The 22045-nt window shown below is 41.7% G+C and overlaps 1 protein-coding gene across 1 annotated transcript in view; it reads right to left on the bottom strand.

Moving 5' to 3' along the window:
- The window catches only part of USH2A (Usher syndrome 2A (autosomal recessive, mild)), a gene marked incomplete at its 5' end in the record, with an annotated part of 716575 nt that overhangs the window by 40455 nt on the left and 654075 nt on the right, over nucleotides 1-22045 (bottom strand). The window contains 3 exon segments of the mRNA XM_015424093.1: nucleotides 2040-2361; nucleotides 5081-6597; nucleotides 9414-9641. Of these exon segments, the coding sequence (XP_015279579.1) occupies nucleotides 2040-2361; nucleotides 5081-6597; nucleotides 9414-9641 (2067 nt within the window).

Here is a 22045-nt window from a genome sequence, read left to right as displayed (position 1 = left end):
GCAGCAAATGCTCCGTGTGAATGGGGCCATTATCAAGTTGCTGCTTAGACTTTGCTAAATAGCTGGAGCTGCTCCCTAGTCCTGGTAACTTAATCACCCCACCTAAGATATCTTGCTTTCCACCCCCATGAGCTTAGTGCTCTGCACTCTTGATGTAATCCTGCTGTGAAACCCAATCTCCTTCTTCTACAAACCCTTAAAAAGGCCATTTCGAGCCTCTCCCACTCTGTAGCTGGTCTTGTACCCAAGCCTGCTTTCCAACTTCATGACTGGCTTGTTTTCTGGATGTTGCCCTTTTGCTGAATCAAACTTTGGATCACCACCTCTTTAGTTGGTTTTGCTTTGGATTTTCCCATCTCTTTCCATCTCTTCTGCCCAGATCAGAGCCCACGGACTCTTCTCTTCAGGACAAAGGGAATATATGCTTTATTTTCATCATTTAATTCCCCTTAGATTCCCTCATTTGCCCTGACTTGGATAGCCAGGCTAGCCTGATCTTGTCAGATCCTGGAAACCAAGCAGGGTCAGCCCTGGCATGTATTTGAATGGGAGACCTCCAAGGCATACCAGGCTTGTGACGTGGAGGCAGGTAGTGGCAAACCACCTCTGAATGTCTCTTGCTTTGAAAACCCTACAGTGTCGCCATAAGTCAGCTGTGGCTTGATAGCACTTTCCACCACAGATTCCCCATTTATCCCAATCAGACAAAGGCATGGGTAGCATTGCTAGGACTGCATTACTGTACTGCAATATTGTTTCACATTTTTGCTTTCCCTTGTGTTTCATCTTTCTAGCCTCGAGAGCCAGTTTGGGTAGTGGTTAAGAGCAGCAAACTCTAATCGGAAGAACTGGCTAGGTAGAGCAGCAAACTCTAATCTGGAGAACTGGCTAGGTAACCAAGTCACAGCACTCTCAGCCTAAAAATAAGCATAGCTCGCCACCTAGTGGTGCCAAAAAGCTACAGCTTTGGCAGCCAAACAACCCCCCCGGGATCTCTGCTATACGATAATTTCAATTTTTTTCTAGCCTTGTATCTTATCAGGAGTATAACATTATTTAATTTTGAGATTTACTCTCCATCTCATTTCCCCCTCAGAATTAGAGTGCTGTGCTAAATTGGGACCTAGGTATAAGGCAGATTGTTTGGCCCGAAAAAGTTGCCCTGGGGATACAGTCCATCCCCACACATGAAAAGGATGCTTTCCATATTATAGTCCTGAGATGGAAACCTATTTGGGTAATAGGTTCTCCAAGAACATTTTAGTCCTGTTCACAAGTTACAGTGAATGCACATACATCCTGCATGAACATGTGTGCATGTGTCTGTAAGAAAGAGCCCCATGTACATTCACTTTACAAATTAAACTGGGGACCTGTACCTGGATAAATGTGTGGTTTCAGTCACATGTTCAGCTGTACATGCATGGAATGTAACTAGCAAATTACTCAGCTCATTTACACAGATTGTATGTACATTCACTAACCTGTGAACAGGTCTTCAGAGCTAAGAGAGATTCATTGAGCTTTATGTTTCTGAAGAAAAAATTCAGAAGAAAATTGCTGAAAAGGAGTCATTGCAACCTTTTCCTCAAGATTCATAACATGCCTAAGAACCATGATGAGACTATATTGTTCAGGCAACGCAACAGCTAACTGAAATCACTCTACAGGAGCCTGATAGCTATGCACAACTGATAGTTACACACAGTGGGAACAAGACTGTAGTACATCTATACACAGCGAAAGGGAAGAGGGCCATCCAGCATCATGCCCTTGGGAATATGTCAGGTTTGGTATTTGACAGAACAAGTATATGTAAAAAAATAAATTTCTTTGTCTTAGTCAAACAAATGAAGTGTATTCCTTGTGTAACACTGAGACCAATTTTTGGTCTATCTGGAATAATGATTTTGCAGAGGCAACAACAGTATTCAAGGCATCGGCCATTACAGGATATAACAAGCTAACTTCTCTGCTGAAATGCCCAAAAGCTTTCATTTTATGTGAATTTTCAGTTACATGTTACCTCAGTTTCATACCTGATATTCATACTCTGTGAAAGGCAGGAGCCTGGAATCTTTGAAGGATGTAGCTGAGCCATTGTACACAAGTACCAAGTCCATATTTAGAGGGCTAGCTGTTGCCTGTCTTCGGTAAAGCTCATAATACAAGATCCTTCCATTTGTCTTCTCTGGGCCTGTCCATGCCACAGAAAGAACAGACTGGAATCCATCACTGTTCGACTGTACATCTATTAGAGGGGCTGGCTGGATTTCAGGTGGTGCTTCCAGAGTCTGTACAGAAGCCCATTCACTGGAAGTGCAACCCAGGAGTGTGCAAGCTTGCACTTGGACTTCATACCTTTAGAAATACAAATCAGAACCCAGTTAGTACAACATATATTTGTATATATGTTACATTTAAAGGTTTATACAGTAAAGGTAGTCCAAACTGGGGAGGTCATTAGCAAACTTTTTGCTATATTTGTTTAGAACCTCCTCCCCGCCCAAGCCCCAATACTTTCTTTCAAAATGAATTAATTCTATGACTATTAATCTTTTCTTTCATCTTGGGCCTTGGTATAGTGTTGGAATGGAAATTTAGTTGAGTTCCTCAGATAAACTGTGGCCTAGAGTCCCATCTGAGCTTCAGTGAATAGGTGGAGCTCCTGCAAGGGTAATTTTTTTCATCCACTCCAGACCTCATTCCCTTGGTGTGACTATAGCTGCATCCCTGTTTGAAGTGAATGGAGAACAGTGTGCTTCAACACGTTAATGAGTAAGCAAATGCTTTGCAGATGCATTGGAATCTCTGTGACCACAAGAAATCAGTTTGATAGTGTTCATTTCTTAGGAACACTGCAGTTTGAATATGTTTGATGTGATAATCTTTGTATTTCCTTTGAACTGGGAAAAACAGCTGTCATTAGCATTTCTCTAAATCTGCAGTCTAGTTACATAAACTGTTATATAAACTAGCTACATATCTAAGCTCACCCCATCTCATAGAAGGATTATAATTTAAAACAAATAATGTAAACGTTTAATCCAGGCCACCAAAAATCACCCCACTAATATTTTTATTTAGTGCATTTTTATACTATTCTTCCTCCAAGAAACTCAAGAGTGGCATATAAGAGTCTCCTCTCCTCCATTATAATCCTTACAAGAATCCTATGAGGTAGGATGGCCTGAGACAGAAAGACTGGCCCTAGGTCATCCAGTGACTTTTATGGTGATCAGGGATTTGAACCTGGGTCTCTCTAGTCCAAGTCCACTCTAATAACTATACCACTGACTCTTTAAGTGTAAACCATTTATACCCTTGTCTTTAAAACAAAACAACGAAGGTGGAACGTAATAAATGTTTATAAAATTATTCGTGGCATGGAGAAATTTCTCTGGACAGCAGAACTGAAGATCCACCAAGTGAAACTGATTAGGCGAAGATTCAAGACAGACAAAAGTAAGTACCTTGTATTTCTCTAATGCACATGCACACATGTGAAATTTACTGCCACAGGATGTGATTAGGGTTTTGAAAAGGGATGAGACAAATACATGGATGTCTATTGCTAGCTATAACAATTAAATTGAACCTCCAGGTTCAGGGAAGCACATCTGTGAATACTAGATACTGAAAAGCAAATACCAGAGGGTGACTGTTCCTTTTGTACATTTGCTAACTACTGTAGCTCAGAGGCACTGCCTTACTTGCGGGGCAGCCCCACTTCTGAGAGACCCACAGAACCAGGCTAAAGAGAACACTCTTGACCTGTGCCAAAGAGCTAGTCAAGCTCTACAAAGGGTTTCAGTCTAAGGATGCAATCTCTAACCCCCCTCCACCCAACAAAGGTATTCATACAGAATGACAACAAGTTTCTTCAGGTAGAGTATCTGCATTTCCTAGCCATTCAGTAGCCATCTGGCAAACCTTCTCTGTTGCCATGCCCTCACATGATCCCCTTTTATGTGATACCTATGCGGAAATCTTTTGTCTCAACACCTGTCCTTCCTGCCCCCTCCCTCAGGATATTGAGACAAATTGATCAAACTTTAAATTCATCAATGACTCTTCCTGCCTTCTATCAGAGACCCATTCCCCCTTTGTCTAAGCCTGGGAACCCATTCAACCTACCCCAGTAAGAACATCAATGGTCATCAAACCCATTTAAATTATCCTGGTCAGACCATCAATGGTCATTAGTCCCATCAAGCCCTTGCCAGGGAGACTGCCCCTCGAATTCCTATGAAAATAGAGAGCAAACCCCGCCTTGGTGTGCACTCTAAAGGCACCTATTATAGGTTATACCCCAAAGCCTTTACTTTGGGTCTCCTTTTTCTCCATGTGAAATGCTGGCCATTTGCAGTCTCATCTGCACATCTGGATAGGTAGTATAACCTCTATAACTGTCCCATCTCTATCATCACCTCTTTATTTCTTAGTTCTGGATTTCGTATATATTTTGATTGTTTAGTGTGATTGTATGCAGGGACATTTTCTAATAAAACTATTGGATCTTTAAATCTGGAGTCTTCATACTGAACAGGACCTTGGTATATATAGGTGTGTGATCCCTTGTACCCTTCTGGCCTCCTCTGCCTCATAGCTGATTTCCCCCAATATTGAGACAGGCCACTTGTGGTAACACTACTGCTTTAAAAGATTGACACCTTGTCTGATCTAGCCAGTTCTTTCTTTATGTTCCCTTTGCCCCTTTCCCCTCCCTGTCTCTGCAGTGCTTTATACTAATATCCTCACCCTCTCTGAGGAAGAAGGAAGGAAATGGTGTGGAAAAAATATAAGGGAATTTCTAGTGAATGAGGTATTAAGGAGGGACCTGAACCACAATGGTGAGCAGGTTACATCAAATCCGAGGTGGGATAGACTTTACCCATGTCAGATTGACTGGTAAATCTGGAGATTATCCTTTTTATATTTGTGTAATCTTTGGGAATTGTCACACCAGATATTCCAGCCTGTCTGTTTGGAGCATAGAAACATCTTATTGATCCCATGGTACACATGGATCAGATTAATTTAGGATATTTACTCATTAAAGTACACATTCACAACTTACCTGTGACAGGGTTTTAGTTCTGCTGCAGTGTAAGACCTTCTCCTAAAGGACACATGAGATGAGTTCATATGAACAGTTTTCTTTGCCAGTTCCATAGGGTCCTGAAGAGTGATTGTATAATTGCTTATATCACCATTGACTTTTGCTGGAGGATCCCAGTTGATCAAAATTAACCCCGGGGACCATGGTTGCAGTCTAGGAGGTAACATTCCAGATGGTGCAGAGGGGTTTGTTCTAATTTTAGCTATTACACTGGTTACACTGCCTTGACTGTTGTTTGCAGTAACAGAATAGCTATATTCTATTCCTGGAGTTAGCATAAAGTCATGATAATGAGTATCCAGACCAGAATAAACCAACATGTCATTTCTCCTCAGTTCATAACTTTGGATTTTACCATTTGGATTGGCAGGAGCCTTCCATGTGATTTCTATTGACTCTGAACCTGTCACTAGCAACTTGGGGGCTTCTATATTAAGAGGTGGGGCCTCCATTGTCCATACAGACTGAGGTTCACTAGCTGTGCAGCCTCCATTAGTGCAAGCAACCAGTGTGGTGTCATATTTTGTGTAAGGCTGTAGATTAAACACTGTTCTAAATAGACTCTTCCCAACATAGATCTCATCACCACTTAATTTTAAAATGTACTTGGTGATCTCACCATTTTGAATTTGAGGGGGTGACCAAGACATGTTAATTTGAGTGGCACCAATATCTTCCAGACAGGGAGGGTTCACAAATGCTGGAGCTGCTTCTAGAGTTCGTATGCTTGTTGGGTCACTGATGGAGCAGCCTCCCAAGGTACAAGCAGTTACTGCATAGTGGTAGACTGAATATGGCAATAACTCTTCATCAGTATAGTTGAAAACAGTGGCGTCAAAGGTAAATGGATAGGGAACATCATTTTTCTGAAGTCTATATGATTGCAGAATACCATTGGGCTCCTCTGGGGGAGACCACAAAATCAACATTTTGTCAGGGCTTCCAGGTATATATTGCAAGATTGGTGCAGCCAAATCCTTCGGGGCAGCTTGACTGGTCTTTGCGGCAGACCATGAGCTATCTGTATAGCCTGCTGAATTCCAGGCACGTATTTTATATTCATATCTAGTCCATGGCTGCAAATGCTGAATGTTATACACAAATGAATTACTCCCCGTGTTATATTCTGTGAAAACAATTTTCTCTTCTCCTATTGTTGCATTGTTCCCTGAAGCATCTTCTTTGGTGCATCTGTGAATAACTTCATAGCGTATTATTTTTCCATTTGAATTAATTGGGTCAGACCAGCTTAGTTCAATGCTGGTTGCATTAACTGACTGGATTATAGGTGCCATTTGAGATGCAGGAGGGGCCTCATCTGTCCAGATTGGCTGGGGTGTAGAGCGAGTGCAGCCAGCTACAGTGCAAGCCTCAAGGACCAGAGTGTACAGAGTGAATGGCTCAAGGCGTCGGAAGAGGAACTGGCGAGACAAACCACTGTATTCGAGGTTATCATCACTGAAAATATTGTAGGTCTGAAAGGGGAGATAAACCAGATAATGTTAGAATCTGTACCTTGCCAGTGGAACAGTAGTAGGCTGGACGTATTGATTAGCCTATCACTACTCACCAAACCTGGCACCGAAGGTTCAGTAAACCCCATGTTTTTGTTGGCTGATTGAGACTCAACAAACTAGTTGCTTATATATGGACTGTGGCCTGAATTTGATTTGATTGTTTTCATGCTGTTTTCAACATGTGAGAACGACTTGTTCCATAACCTTCTCTGCACTCACAAGAAATGTTAAAATGGTGTTTTGAATTTAAACATGAGAATCAATGGTCTCATTGATCCCACATATTGGGGAAACTCAATGCGATGAAGTGAGGCTTGGTTTGGAAAACCAGGTTGCAGGGTCCATCCAGCCATAAAATTCAGCTGGTAAAGGGGTGGCAAATTAGTTATAATAGCACACCCCCCCCCAAAAAAGGTGACCAATTCCTTTCTCCTATGTCTTTCCCAGAGGGCTGTTGTGAGGAACTTGGTGATGGTGTGGAAATTCTTTGATCTCTTTAAGTGGAGGACCCAATACAAGCTGTACTATATTGAACTTCTAGAAGTGAAGTTACAGATACAGATTGGTTGAACTGGTGTGAAGTTTCAGTTCCTCAGTGTATAATGCAATTTGCAGTTCTGTGACAGAAGAGAATTCTCTCAGTTTGGCTGGGATTAAACTCTCATAAGGGCATGGCTAAACCAGTTTGGTGTAGTGGTTAAGTGTGCGGACTCTAATCTGGGAGAACTGGGTTTGATTCCCCACTCCTCCATTTGCACCTGGCTGGATGACCTTGGGCAAGCCATAGTTCTGATAAGAGCTGTTCTTGAAAAAAGAGCAGTTTCTGTCAGAGCTCTCTCAGCCCCACCCACCTCACAGGGTGTCTGTTGTGGGGAGGGGAAGGGAAAGGAATTTGTAAGCCACTCTGAGACTCCCTTGGGTAGTGAAGGGCGGGGTATAAATCCAATATCTTCTTCTTCTAAGGAAAGAAGACAGGCCTTACCTCTACATTCTTCTTCAAAAACAGACCTAGCTCCTAACTTCCTTACGAATAGAGGACATGTGGATGCTCCCATCAAATCTCATTTTCTCCTAAGTAAATTAGTGGACAGCACATGCCAAGGGTTGACAATAGTTAAACTTACATCTAATTCTGAACTAGGCCCCTAGTGTTCAGATTTAGAAACAAAAACAAAACTACACAGTGGGGCCAGATATTGACTAGATGAAGATTAGTTCTGATAAGAGCTGTTCTTGAAAAAAGAGCAGTTTCTGTCAGAGCTCTCTCAGCCCCACCCACCTCACAGGGTGTCTGTTGTGGGGAGGGGAAGGGAAAGGAATTTGTAAGCCACTTTGAGACTCCCTTGGGTAGTGAAGGGCGAGGTATAAATCCAATATCTTCTTCTTCTTCTTCTTCTTCTAAAGAAAGTAGACAGGCCTTACCTCTACATTCTTTTTCAAAAAACAGACCTAGCTCCTAACTTCCTTACGAATAGAGGACATGTGGATGCTCCCATCATATCTCATTTTCTCCTAAGTAAATTAGTGGACAGCACATGCCAAGGGTTGACAATAGTTAAACTTACATCTAATTCTGAACTAGGCCCCTAGTGTTCAGATTTAGAAACAAAAACAAAACCACACAGTGGGGCCAGATATTGACTAGATGAAGATGAAAAGACAAATGGTGCAGAGGAAAAGAATCTTTAATGATTGTACAACCCCTACATGTTTCACCTGCAGCTTCATCGGGGTAATCTTCCAGATTCTTTTTAGTTCTGTTCCCATCTGTACACTTTAGCAGAGAGTAAAGTTCTGTTCCTGTCTATACACATCTCAGGTACTAACTAGGACAATTTGTCTACAAACTTGGGAGAGCCATGTTTTCAGAAAAATCTTTAAATTATCACAAAAAAGGGGGGAGGGAGGCAAGGAAGTTAACATAAAATACTTTAAGTGCTGAGATCTTGCAAGACTACCTCATGAGATCTTTGGCAGCCTAGGCAACCATAGACAGTATCACTGATTGTTTGCCTAAACAACTTAAAATAGATGCTGAAATATTCTGTGACATTCTCATGAGATGTCAGTGGTCATTTAATCTATGAAGCTGAAAGATGGTGGGGGAGAAAGAACTGGCAAGCATGAAGATTGGGGGGGGGAGGCAAAGATCAGGAAGCACTGCCAGAAGAGAAGGGAAATGGAGTTAAAGAGTAGGAAACAGGGACCAGGGGGGTGAATCTCATGAGTCAAGGTCTCTGTTCATACCTAAACTGCTTCAAAAGTGGATCATCTCAGGCCAATCCCATTGGTAGGCTGTTAGCCACAAAGGCTAGAAACGAACCTCCACATTCCCTTAAAATGGGAACAACTGAGACTAAGCTGCACGGCTAAGTTTCTGGTAGGTGAATCCTGCCACCCTGTCTCTGTCTCCATGCTCCAGCAGCCCTTCCCATATAACCCAAGATTGCTCTTTCAAAGTCCACCCACCAGATAAATATCTGTTTCTAACAAATAAGTGGTCCCTAGTGCTTGGACTGTATGTGCCATGGATTTCACATGTGTGGCTTCCTATAGTGAGTATGAAGGAGAGAGACCCTTCCCTATCACTGGGATACTGCCAACATGACCAGTTGTACCTCCCTTTGAATGTTAAAACAAATCCTTATACATATTTCAAAAGATTATTAAGAACAGTCAAATTCATGACCATGCATTCAGTGCAAATGTTCTACCTTGATTAAATATTTATTTATTTATTTATTTTATAACTATAATTCCATAATTTGGATTACCTTAATGATGCCATTGGGCTTAGATGGTTCTGCCCATTTAAGTAACAGTGCCCTGCCATTCTCTTTCTTTTCCACAGTAAAGTTGCTCAAAGCACCCGGGGATGCTTCCAGTGTCCGCACGGAAGTCCAAGGACTCGAAACTTGTCCAGCATTGTTGACAGCAACAATATGAATGTGGTAGGTTGTAAATGGCTTCAAACCAAACAAGTGAGTTTGATGCACTGTCCCCTGCAGCAGAAATATATAAAATTTTCTTTAACTTTGGTTTTTAAAAATAAATTCATCTATTGCACATAATAGAGTTGTATCCAGACAAACATTTCTGAAGGCCAAGGATTTCTGCCCACAGACTACAATTTTCTGGTGTAACCCCTCCCATAGCAGCCTGAAATGCCTCCCTACAGGGCCGGCTCACCCACTAGTTCCCCAGCAAAAGGATTTTGGGGTGCATTTTAGGCTTGTGGGAAGGGGTACACAGGAAAATCACATTTCATGGATTGAAGTGCTTGAAGCCCCGGAAACATCTAGTCTAGATCCCAACCATAGTCTGCTTTTTCGTGGAGCTTCCAGAGGCCTCCTACAACTGCCACTGTTCAGAGTGATACCGCTTAGTCTCAGCAATGCTACAATACAGAAAGTTTCCAGATCATTCTCTTCATTTTTAGGTAAACACAGGAATTACTGTGGATTGTTTTATGCAGTGTACCTGAAAGCTTCACATTACCAGGCCAGCAAGAGACAATCCTTTCTTCTTAAGTGTATGTACAACCAAATATTTGATGGTAGAAAGTGCTGTCAAGTTGCAGCCAACTTATGATGACCCTATGGATTTTCAAGGCAAGAGATCAACAGATGTGGTTTGCTGCTGCCTATCTCTGCTTAGTAACCCTGGACTTCCTTGGTGGTCTTCCATCCAAGTACTAGCCTGGGCCATCCAGGTCAGGACAACCAAACCTTTAGGAGGAACTTTAAAAGGTAGAGCAAAATCTCTCATTAGGATTCCATTACTTTTCCTCATCCAAATTACAATCTTTCCCTTACCACAAACAGTGCCAATGGTATAGTTTTATTGTATGGACTGTTCTCATACCCTATGCTGAAGTAAACAGTGCACAGACCTCCAAAAATAGGGAGGGGAGAGAAAGCATAACCTTTAAAAAAGGTGCACAACGTGACGCAGACATGAACATAAGCTGACATGGGAAAGGTTTTGCTCATGGCACAAGCAGCCAATGCAGTGTCTAACTTGCAAGCATACACAGCAGGACTTTTTTCTAACCTGAATTCTATCAGGAAGGAAGGAAGGAAGGAAGGAAGGAAGGAAGGAAGGAAGATATCGTCTTTAGCTCCTTATTAGTATATGTGCTGCCGAAGCGAGCACTAGCTCCTTATTAAACCTCATATACCAGCTACTAATACGCCAGCCACACAAAACGTAGTTCCCAATGCACAATTGTTTCCTAACACACAAAATGTATTCATCCACAAGCTGTATTTTGGTTATGTGACCTTTTTGATTACAGTCCAGAGCTGGACATAACAGACCTGGGCATAACATCTCTTCCTTTGTGCTGTATTGTGGCACATAACTCTGGTGCCATTAGGTTTCATCATTTTTTCATCATATTTGACTGTAGCCATTTAAACAAAATCTGGAGGATTGGGGATTTTGAGGGGAGGGGTTATACTTAATCCAGTCTCCACTATGACGCAAAGAAGTCAGAAGTCAGTTCCTCAGTTTTGCACTTAGTGACCAAAAGCCAGAACTTCTAATCTTTTAAATATTTAAATATCTGTTAAGGTCCTAGACTCAAAAACATTTTTTTGCACTGGGAAAAATAATTTCTTTTTTTAAATATTAAAAGTTAGATGATAAATATTTAAATAGTTATTTCCTCACAACAATGAGTTTTCCTTTTAGATAAATATAGTACAGCATTCGATGTCCATTCTGAATATTAAAACTCAACATGCTTCTACTACAGATTATAAATATACTTTTCAATGACAATTATCCCCCCCCCCCAGTTGAACAGGGCAAACACTGGTGAGATTAATAATGAAAAGGTGAGGGAAAGTATAGCTATTTGCAAGGAATTTCCAGTCATCCATACTAAGAAAAACCTGAGTTTATCCCACTCAGTACCTGTAAAAACCACTTTATTAATGAAGTACTTCAGTCAGACAACAATTTTGTTATAGTTTTGTATAACTAGTGAGATGTATTTGATCAGACTATTACAGAATGTAATCAATATGAAATTGTATTAGGGTGTATTGTTTACCACTGTACTACAATGCAGGGATGGCATCAGAGGTATCTAATGACCCTCCATGTTAATTCCTACGGGGTCAAATAGACCATCTGGCACTTGCACAGTCTCCCCATTAAAATCTTCTTATTTTGATTTTTTTTAAATGGTCCCAAATGACTAACATTGCTTCACTCTGCCATTAAATGACAGTTTTAATCATGTTTGGGACATTTAGAGTCATCAGTTCTATGGTCTCTATTACGTTCTCCCCAATTCACGGAGATTGGGGTCTTAATTGACTCCAATGCCATTCTAATGAAAGTTCAAATTAATAAAAGTTTGCACTCTCACTCTCTCTCACACACAATGTGTGTGTGATTGCACCACAAAATGATCAACCACTTTTTAAAGTACACATGGAGTATGAAGTGCACTACATAAGAGGGGGGAAATTTAACCTATTTTACACATTTTAAAAACATTTCTTTGGTAAAAGCACAGTAGGATTAACATGTGTGAGAAATCACCTCAAACAAATTATTTTCTAAAATTAGTTATTTGGGGATATTTAGATATATATTTTGCCACAAGAAATGAGGAAAGCATGTGGGATATGAAAGAAAAAATGTGTATTGTTAATAATGGCTCAATTATAGTTTACTTCAGTATGGAGAATTTCATTCAGCCCCTAGATGGCAATACTATCAAACAGTTTTTGTACCACGAGTACTTAATGATTAACAACCAGCATTCAGTCATCCAACATACTCAAGGAAGCCATTAAAAAATAACAAAAATGATTTCATTATAGATTCTTTTAATAAACATTTATGGCTTAGATCCTTGAAAGTGGAAGCATTCAAATTGCCATAGCTAAAGGGAACTTGTACAGCCCAATGCAAAATTATGGACTGTGGGTTAAAGTACGGAGCTCAAATTGAAGTTCATGCTTGGCATAAAAATCTGGCGTCAGGAATTATGCTGGCACAAAATACGATTAAAATTAGCTTTACTATTTGATGCGGTCTGTATTAACTGTTTTTATGAAGACAGTTATCTATTAGGTTTCGACAACCAAACTTTTAAAAGCCTACAATTTATTCCCAAAGGTTTAGTAGCAGAGATGGGGGGTGGACGTTCAGATTTAAATGACTGCTTTTGATCTATTACACAGAGCCTTGGAGATGAGGGCAAACACAGGATTATATGCATCATCAGATGTAAAAAAACCACCCTAATACCCTCAGTTATATTTGTATGTCAGTGTATATAGATGGAACAATCAAAAGCAGCATTTCAGAGGAACTGAGGCTACCAAATGAATTCTTCTAAGCCTGCTATCGAGAGGATTGCACTGCTTGCTCCAATAATTCTCTACTGGAGTCCTAAGTAAGTGCAAGAAAATTCATTAGATGGCCTCATCTCTGGACCCCTCTGAAGAGGTGTGAAAGGCAGATCCCAACAATCAGTTTAGAGGTGGAATATAGTATCACCTAAGGGGGCCAATCTATGAAGCACTGTCTCCTCTTCAGTTCTCCATGTTCCACACCCTACTTAGTCCACCAGCTGCAGCTGCTCCTGGTTTCTTAACACCCATCCTTTCCCCTCTCTTATTGCTTCTTCAAATTACATCGGCTGCTAACTCTTGTGATAATGCATTGATTTCCTTTCAGTGTTTGCCTCAAGACTTTCTTCTCACTGAATCTACACATTCTCCCTATCACCTGCTAAACACCACATTTTTGCTTCACATTTTTCACTTAGAAGTTTTGCATACATATGGGAATTATTGCCCTTGGTAGATAATGTTGGGTTTTTCCACAGTTCTGAGAGTAGCTTTTGCCAAAACTGCTAGCTCTCTACCTATCAGTGCTTTCTTCTACAGGCCCTGAAAACCTCCATGCAACTCCAAAAGGAGTATTAACAATCCATACACATAGAACTTGACAGTTTATCTAAATCTATAACCTAACTTATCTCTTAGGCTTAATGCAGCATTACATCCCAACATACCTTTCAAGGACTAATTATTCAAAAGGATGAAGAAAATGTAACAAAACATCCTTTCCCCCCCTTTCTCTTGTACCTTGAATGAATACATGCATAAACCCCGAAACCCAAGGCAACCCAAGCTATGGTATATTACTATTGTGCTTGTGCACATTTTCAATTTCTGATATATATAAAAAACCCCTAAGATGAATAATTTGCAGCATGTTCTTTGTATAATACCCTTAGAGCAGGAGAGACCGAATAAAAGAGAGACCGGCTGTTCTCAACCAGAGCCAGGGCTTTTTCTGCCTTGGTCCCAGCCTGGTGGAAGTCTCTGCCAAGTGAGATCCGGGCCCTGCGGGATCTGATGCAGTCCCATAGGGCCTGTAAGACAGAGATGTTCCACCAGGTCTATGGTGGAGGACAGTGACGGTTTCCATAGAGGCTAGCCTCCCTCCCTCCCTTCCCCCGTCCCTTCCCCTGTTGATTATTTTCTATTTACCATTCTGTATGCGATTTAGTCTTCCTTGGATAAGGGGCACCATGTCATGCTTCCCTTTTTATGTACTAATTTACTGGTTGCCTGTAGTACTGCAAGAGTTCTTTTAATAATTCTAAATTATTAATATTGTTTATATAAATAGTGCTGTGACCCGCTCTGAGCCCTGTTGTACAGGGGAGGGAGGGCTATAAATCAAATAAATAAATAAATCTGTCTCGTGCTTTCGGACTGTATTCTTCTATCCTACCCACCCCAATTAATGAAGATGAGTTGCTTAAACTTTGGAAACAATTAACTTCTCTTTTCAGAGAAGGTGAAAAGGAGCAGCATCCCAGAAGACTACAAACCTTTCAGTGCTGCTGATGGGTATGGTCAAAACTATCCAGCCTTCAATACCCTGACAAGTTTATATCTTTTCCTGTGATTGTCTTTGACTACTTGAAGAGCCCCAGTGGTGGAAGGAGGGTCAAGAGGTTGGTGTAGGTTGAAAAGGATCAAAAATTAGCATTGATTTGTGGTTGTCAATAACACTCCAGCTGGGTAGACTCCCTGCGCAAATGTTTAAACAGCACAAAGCTACACAAATGCGTCATCTTTGAATCTATTGATTTGGTGATCCAGCCGTTTCCACGATTCTCACTCTGGCTTTGCATTCTGTCTATAAGATCTCCAAATATGCTCTGGTGTTTCCTTCCTGAATGCAGGAAAGGATCTGAACAATATTAGCTGTATTAGAAGAGTTGTGGCATCTAAAAGCTGATGGACAGGTAATATGGCTATTTATCACTTCTTTGGGAGTAATCATCAAGACAAAGAGTGCCATTAATCAGAGACATTAAGACTGCTTCCAGTGCTCCAGAAGAACATTCATTTTCCATCCCTTTATTCTCTCTTTGTATTTCATCTTCTCTTTCAGCAGAGATGATGTTTTAAGATCAGAATGGGGGAAGTTCACATGTTTCCTGGTAAGAAACTGTGTGGACATATGAACATATATATATATAGCTGAATTAACCAAGTCAGATCATGGCTCCATCTAGTTCAGTATTGTTTTATGCTCACCAACAGCAACTCACCATGCTCTCTGGTAGAGAATGGTCTTTCCCACCACAGCACATGAAATCTTTTAACTGGAGATGCCAGGGATTGAATCTACATGTTGAGGCATGTGATACGAGTCATGGTCCCTCTCAAGGCCATGCCTCCACCCATCATTATGAGGGAAAGCTATATCTCTCAGAGCCAAATGATACTTTAGGGTTTCCCCACCACCACCACTTATTTACACTTGTCTTCCCACATTCCCTGCAACTACAGAGCAGCTGTGGAGAACTTCTTTTTAAAAAGGAGAGCCCAAATAGGCTCAGAATGCAGCTGCAGGGGAGGAAGGGCAATTTTCACACAGGAAAACTGCACTGAGAGGAGGGTTAATTCACCACTTTTGCTGCTCCACATGAACAGATATTTCATGCAGAACAGGAAAACTGGTGAAATAAATGGCTGAAGGGAAAATGGGAAAACAAGTGAAAAAAGTAACATATAAGTGTGGCTCTCACTGTCTTTAGGAGACATATGCAATGCAGGCATTATGCAGGTACATTAGAGATGAGCATACTGATCCCTTCCCCCCAAAACCCCAACCCTCAGATTCAGATTTGGCTCTTTATATTCTCATAGATGGATTCTTTAATATCAGACTAATTGGACAGAGGGGTCCACATAGCTGGCTTCTATCTACTGAATCGCAGCCCCTGGCGCTCTGGTATAAACCCTGTAACAATTTGGTTTGGCAGAAACATTGTTTTAACTCCTAGATGAATCATGTCTCTGTCAGACACAAACCTGCTGCCTGCATCACTCCTCACCTGTCACTGCCCTTTCCACTTTCCACAAAAATTAAAACAGACAGCAAGGCACCAGTATTAGTATGAAAGCGGAAGGCTTCTGGCTACTCCTGAACTTCAGAATCACCTGTGTTTTGATTTAATTGGCACACTTACTATAAATGGACATAATTCAGGATGGATCTTGGTTACTATGTTTCCAATGGCACATTCCTAATTTACATCTGCAGTATGCAATCTCTTTGCCCCTATTTTGTGGGGCAAAGAATGTACAACTCAGCATGTGAGTGCTTTGGGGTAGGCATGCATCACATGTATAACAGTCATAAGTATGCATGCATTACATTTCTTTCCTTGTCAAGTTAAAGCTTCCCATTGCAGAGAGCAGGCTGAAGATTGCTATGACCCTGGTTCATAACTGATTTTTTTTTAGCAGCGAGTCATACTATGCATTGAACAAGGTCTAGCAACACTGGCTTTGCACTCCGTATAAACCAAAGCCTGAGATACAGCCAAAGAACTCTCCATGCAACAGTGGCTTTGGGAAAGCCATTCACCATATTATGGACAATAGCTGCTCACCAAGACATAATCAGAAGCTTTTCTGTCGCCCTCACACACAGGCACAAACAGCAAAGGCTTTAGATATATTTAGTGGATCTGTGGATAGAAGCAACCAGGATCGGGCCTTCTCTCTTTTTCCTCAACTTCCATGCTTTTAGCTGAAGTTATGTACAGACATTGGGCAGTGTTCCCTCTAAGCTGAGTCAGTGTGAGCCAGCTCACAGTTTTTTAGCCTCCGGCTCACACATTTTTTGTCCCAGCTCAGGAAGGGATGACTCCAGAGCAAACAAATGTATACAGCAGCCAAATGGCTCACTCACAGCTTCAATGCCAGTAGCTCACAAAGTAGAATTTTTGCTCACAAAACTCCACAGCTTAGAGGGAACATTAATGTTGGGGATGGGAACAGTAGGTATGATTATGCCCCTTCTCCTGTGCTTTAAATGTCAGCGTAATCATCACATAACAAGAAATTCAGCCCATGTGAACCACAGAACAAGCAAAACTGAAAGGGAGGTGCTGAGCAGCTTGGAAAAGTAAAGGGAAATGCAGTTGAAACCTCAGAATTCATATTGGGGAGGAAGAAGTTAAAACACCCTTTGCCTTTGTCTTGACGTATGCAGGGAAAACTGGCTATAGTGGGAGCTCTTTCCCAACAATGGATTCCTGTGGTCCTCCAGCCAAACCGCTGAGGAGGAAAGAGAAACCCCATTAATGCCTCTTCCAGGTACCCTTGCTCCTGAAATTCCTAAGTGCCCAAGTTCTGCTAGCACTGCCAACTACATTGACGTACCAACTGAAGATGATGAGGCAGCATAGGAAAACGATGTGTTCTTGTTGGCTCCTTTCTAGCTTTCTAGTTATGGCACTCTCAGGAAATGAAAGTAACTCTCGAGAATATTTCAGCAAAGTTGTGAGATTTTTATATTCGGTTTATTTTATATTGTAAAATGTTGTAAACTATCTTGATCCTAAGGGATAGAGGTAGGATGTAAACAGAAATGCGCAAACAGATAAATAAAAGCATTGTGGGCACCAGGGACCAGTCGCAACTAAGCAGGAGCATGGACTTGAACTCCATTAGACTTTCCTTGGGGAGACTCAGTGGATGGATTTTACTACACTTAAGGCTGTAACTTGATTGCCATATTTGGGAAATAATGTCTCCCCTTCCAGGTCAGAATGGCCATTGGCTCTCAGGAGAGGGCTGCCTTTTCATACAGCCTGTGAAGGGCTTTGTCTGATTTCTGCTTCACACATGCCTGCTATACACCTCTTCATTACTCAGTGTTTGATGTCTCACAGCTGACTTTGACTCCAAACTAAACATAGCATTCAAGGTTGTGTTATTTGTTCCATGGTGGTTCATGCAGGCCCATAGCCAGGTTTTTTTAAGTCGGGGGGCATTTACATTTGGGGGGGGCACCCCTACTCCCGTCCCAAGCTGCTCTGCAGTTTCCCCCACCTGGGCCTCTACCAAGCCTCCTCCTCCTTGCCGCGGCCTCTCGCTCCACCATAGCTGGCCCCTTGCACCAGAAAGTGCAGCGCAGCCCGCTGGCAACAAGTACTTTCTGGGGAAAATAGAGAGGTGCTGTCTGGCTCTGTGTGGCCACCATAGCCGGCCCTTCACACCAGACATCTTTGTAGGAATACTGGGTTCCTTCCCCACAGCTTCTGCCACTCGGTGACCCAGGGCTGGATAGGAAGTGGGGCCTTCCCAATAAGTCAGGGGGCCTAGCCCCAAGATGTCCCACTGTAGCTATGGGCCTGGGTTCATGCAGGTTATCACTTGATGCTGCACTGAATCAGTGCTCAGTTGGAACTTGTCAGAATGGGAAACAGATTTGTTGGGTTTTTTCTTTCAGCCCCAGAACAACAGTTATGAGAGCACACTTGAACATATGCAGAGTGCCTTGCTTTCACACTGGAGTAATTATATTCTGACTGAAAGCATTTGAGATAAAAGGGTATAGAGAGTGTATAGTAGGGGGCATGGACATGGCTGGCAGGGTCTCATTTGTAGGTCAGCCATCAGAGAGGTCAAAGCTCAAAGTGAGCTAAAGCTGGTCAGAGAGGCTCTCTACAAGAAGAAAATCTTCTTCAGATGTGTGTGGAGCAAACGCAAGATAAATGAGGGGATGGGCCCACTGTCAGGTGAAAATGGAGAAACTTTGACAGAGGACAGAGAGAAAGCAGAAAGGCTGAATGCCTATTTTGCCTCAGTTTTTCCCCTGAAGAAGAGAACAGGCTCATCTAGAGATGGTAGCAGGCAAGGCTGCTGGTTGACATGGACAGAGAGGTAGTTGAGAAGCACCTGGCTGCACTGAATGAGTAGAAATCCCCAGGGCCAGATGCTATGCAAGAGTGCTCAAATAACTTTCTAGAGAGCTTCCAGACCTCTTCGAGGACAGGAGATGTGCCACAAGACTGGAGGAGGGCAGATGTTATCCTAATTTTCAAAACAGGGAGGAGGGATGACCCAGGAAACGACAGGCCAGTCAGTCTGACCTCTGTCCCAGGGAAGATACTGGAGCAGATTTTAAAGGGATCGATCTGCGAGTATCTAAAGGACAACTTGGTGCTCCGGGGAAGTCAGCACAGATTCGTCCCACACAGGTCCTGCCAGACCAACCTCAAGGGAATACTGTTGATGTTGTTTACCTGGTTTTCAGTACAGCTTTTGACAGGGTTTCCCATGATGTTCTGATGGGTAAACTAAAGGACTGTGGATTGGACTCTAGAATACTTAGGTGGATAGGGAACTGGTTGGAGAACTGCACTCAAAGAGTAGCTGTCAATGGCATTTCATCTGAATGGAGGGAGGTATCCAGTGGGGTGTCACAGGGTTCTGGGCCCAGTACTTTTCAATATTTTTATGAATTATCTGGATGAGGGTGTGGAGGGGCTATTCATTAAATTTGCAGATGACACCAAATTGAGAGGAGCAGCAAACACACCAGAAGATAGAGATAGAATTAACAATATCTGAACATGATGGAAAGTGGGCAGGTATGAAAAAAATGCAATTTAACAAGGAAAAGTGCTAAGTTCTACATCTAGGTAACAAAAATGAAGAACACACATACTGGATGGGTGATACACTTCTGGGTAGCAGTGTGTGTGAACAAGATCTTGGGGTACGGATGGACTGTAAGTTAGATAAGAGCAACCAGTGTGATGTGGTGATTTAAAAAAGGCTAATGCGATCTTGGGGTGTATCAACAGAGACATAACATCCAAATCACAAGATGTCATAGTCCTGCTGTACACGGCATTGGTCAGGCCGCATTTGGAGTATTGTGTACAGTTCTGGAGACCTTACTTCAAAAAGGATGTGGACAGAATGGAGCGGGTACAGAGGAGAGCAACAAGGATGATTGGGGGCCTGGAGACCAAGCCCTATGAGGAAAGGTTGAGGAACCTGTGAATGTTCAGTCTGGAGAAGAGGAGTTTAAGGGGGGACATGATTGCTCTCTTTAAATATTTGAAGGGCTGTCACTTGAAGGAGGACAGGAAGCTATTCCTGTTGGCACCAGAGGATAGGACTCACAATCATGAGTTTAAATTAAGTCTGGGAAGTCACCGACTGGATATTAGGAAAAACCTTTTTACAGTACGAATTGTGCAACAGTGGAATCAGCTACCTAGGAGAGGTGGTGAGCTCCCCCTCCCTGGCAGTCTTTAAGCAGCATCTGGACAAACACGTGCCAGGGATGCTATAGGCTGATCGTGCATTGAGCAGGGGGTTGGACTAGATGGCCTGTATAGCCACTTCCAACTCTGTGATTCTATGATTTGGGGAACTATTATTTTAGAATAAGGGACAAAATGAAAAACTAATATTTCCTACTTCATTTATTTTCATATTTCCTTACAATTATAGTTTGGGACCCTATACAGATTGGGACCAATCTACCTGAAGGACCACCTAATCCCTTATGAATCTGCCTATTCATTTTCGTCATCTTCGGAGGCCCTGCTTTGGGTGCCCCCACTTTCTGAGATTGGGCAGGTGGTAAACCAGGAGAAGGCATTCTTGGTCATGGGACCAAATGTCTGGAACTCTCTCCCCAGGGAGATTTCTCGGTCTTCTTCTGTTGCCATATTCCACCAGTGAGTGAAGACTTTTTTGTTTTATTTGACATTTCCTCAATGATCCCTCCTTCTATATTTTAACTCTGTTTTTAAATTGTTTTAATGATATGTGTTTGGGAGGGGGATTTATTGTCATGGTTTTATAATGTAATTTTATCATGTATGTTTTAAATTGTTAGACACCTTGGTAGCCCTTATAGGGCAGAAAGGTGGGATACAAATTCTGTAAATAAATACATAAAAATAAGTATTGACCAGTGGTTTCAGTTCCCCACTTTTCACTGTTGGTTTTGCCGATTTGTTTGTATTGTGTATGTATGCAATATGTTTTTAAATGCAATGTATAGGCTATTTATATGTACAGTGTATGTCATTTATCCATAATGCTGATTTATTGACACAAATAATGTTAAAAATGCTTACATTTTACAGGACAAATTCAGTGCAGGAAAAGAAAACGGTATGTAAATAAAGAACTATGGGTTCAATTTCCTAAGCAGCTTGGGAAAAGTGAAATCAAAATTATGAGCAACACAGAATAATTCTTATTCAGAAGATATGTAATTATTCCTCATGTTGGAATATGCAAGGTCTATTGTGCATTGATAAAGAAATTGACAAGAACATCCTGCAGGGGGCAGTAGAGGGGACAACTAGTTAGCATAGTAAGATTAGGGACTTCCTACTATTTTCCAAATACTCTCCTTTCTGTCTCCAGATTGGCTTAGTTGGGGGTTTTCCTACTCCTGCTGAGATTTCTTCGTTACTGACCTCTTCCTAGCTAGACAGCTTTCTTTCTCTCTCCTCTTTCTTACAAAATTTGTTCTCTTCTTAATAAACTGACTTTATTCTTTAAACAGCTTGTGCTCTGTTTTACTGCATATTTACACTCTGCCAACACCTCACAGGCACCTCTGGACATCTTAACTGCTTCTAAACCCTGAGTTATTCCTGTTATAGATCATTAAATAGGCCTATGTACTAAGGAAGTGTGCCAAATACACAAATCCCTTTGCTTCAAAACCAAACCGAAAGTATGGGACTCTTACAGTGATTATGACATTTCTTGTTCTGTATTGGGATCGAATAATTCCTGATTGAATCTCCCCAGAGACTGGCTGAGCTTGGAGCACAAGAACAATAGCCTACCAGGATTCTGAAAGTAACCAATATAGTAGTAGTGTTATGTAAATAGCCTATCACTGAGAGTGGGATGTGTTTGGGTGTGGCAATTGAGGATCTGGAGTCTTGTCTTGCTGTTGCTGAAATCTCTCATACATAATCCTGTTTTGGGGTGGCAAGATCCCATGCCCTCCCTCAGCCATTGATCAGATCTATTTACAGCTCTGACTTTAAAATGCTCTTTTATGTCCTTCCCTG

Source organism: Gekko japonicus, unplaced genomic scaffold (assembly GCF_001447785.1).
Source record: "Gekko japonicus isolate JY-2015 unplaced genomic scaffold, Gekko_japonicus_V1.1 scaffold810, whole genome shotgun sequence".
Taxonomy (NCBI): domain Eukaryota; kingdom Metazoa; phylum Chordata; class Lepidosauria; order Squamata; family Gekkonidae; genus Gekko; species Gekko japonicus.
Note: the sequence above shows the minus strand (reverse complement) of the source record. Positions and strands in the feature narration are given on the sequence as shown.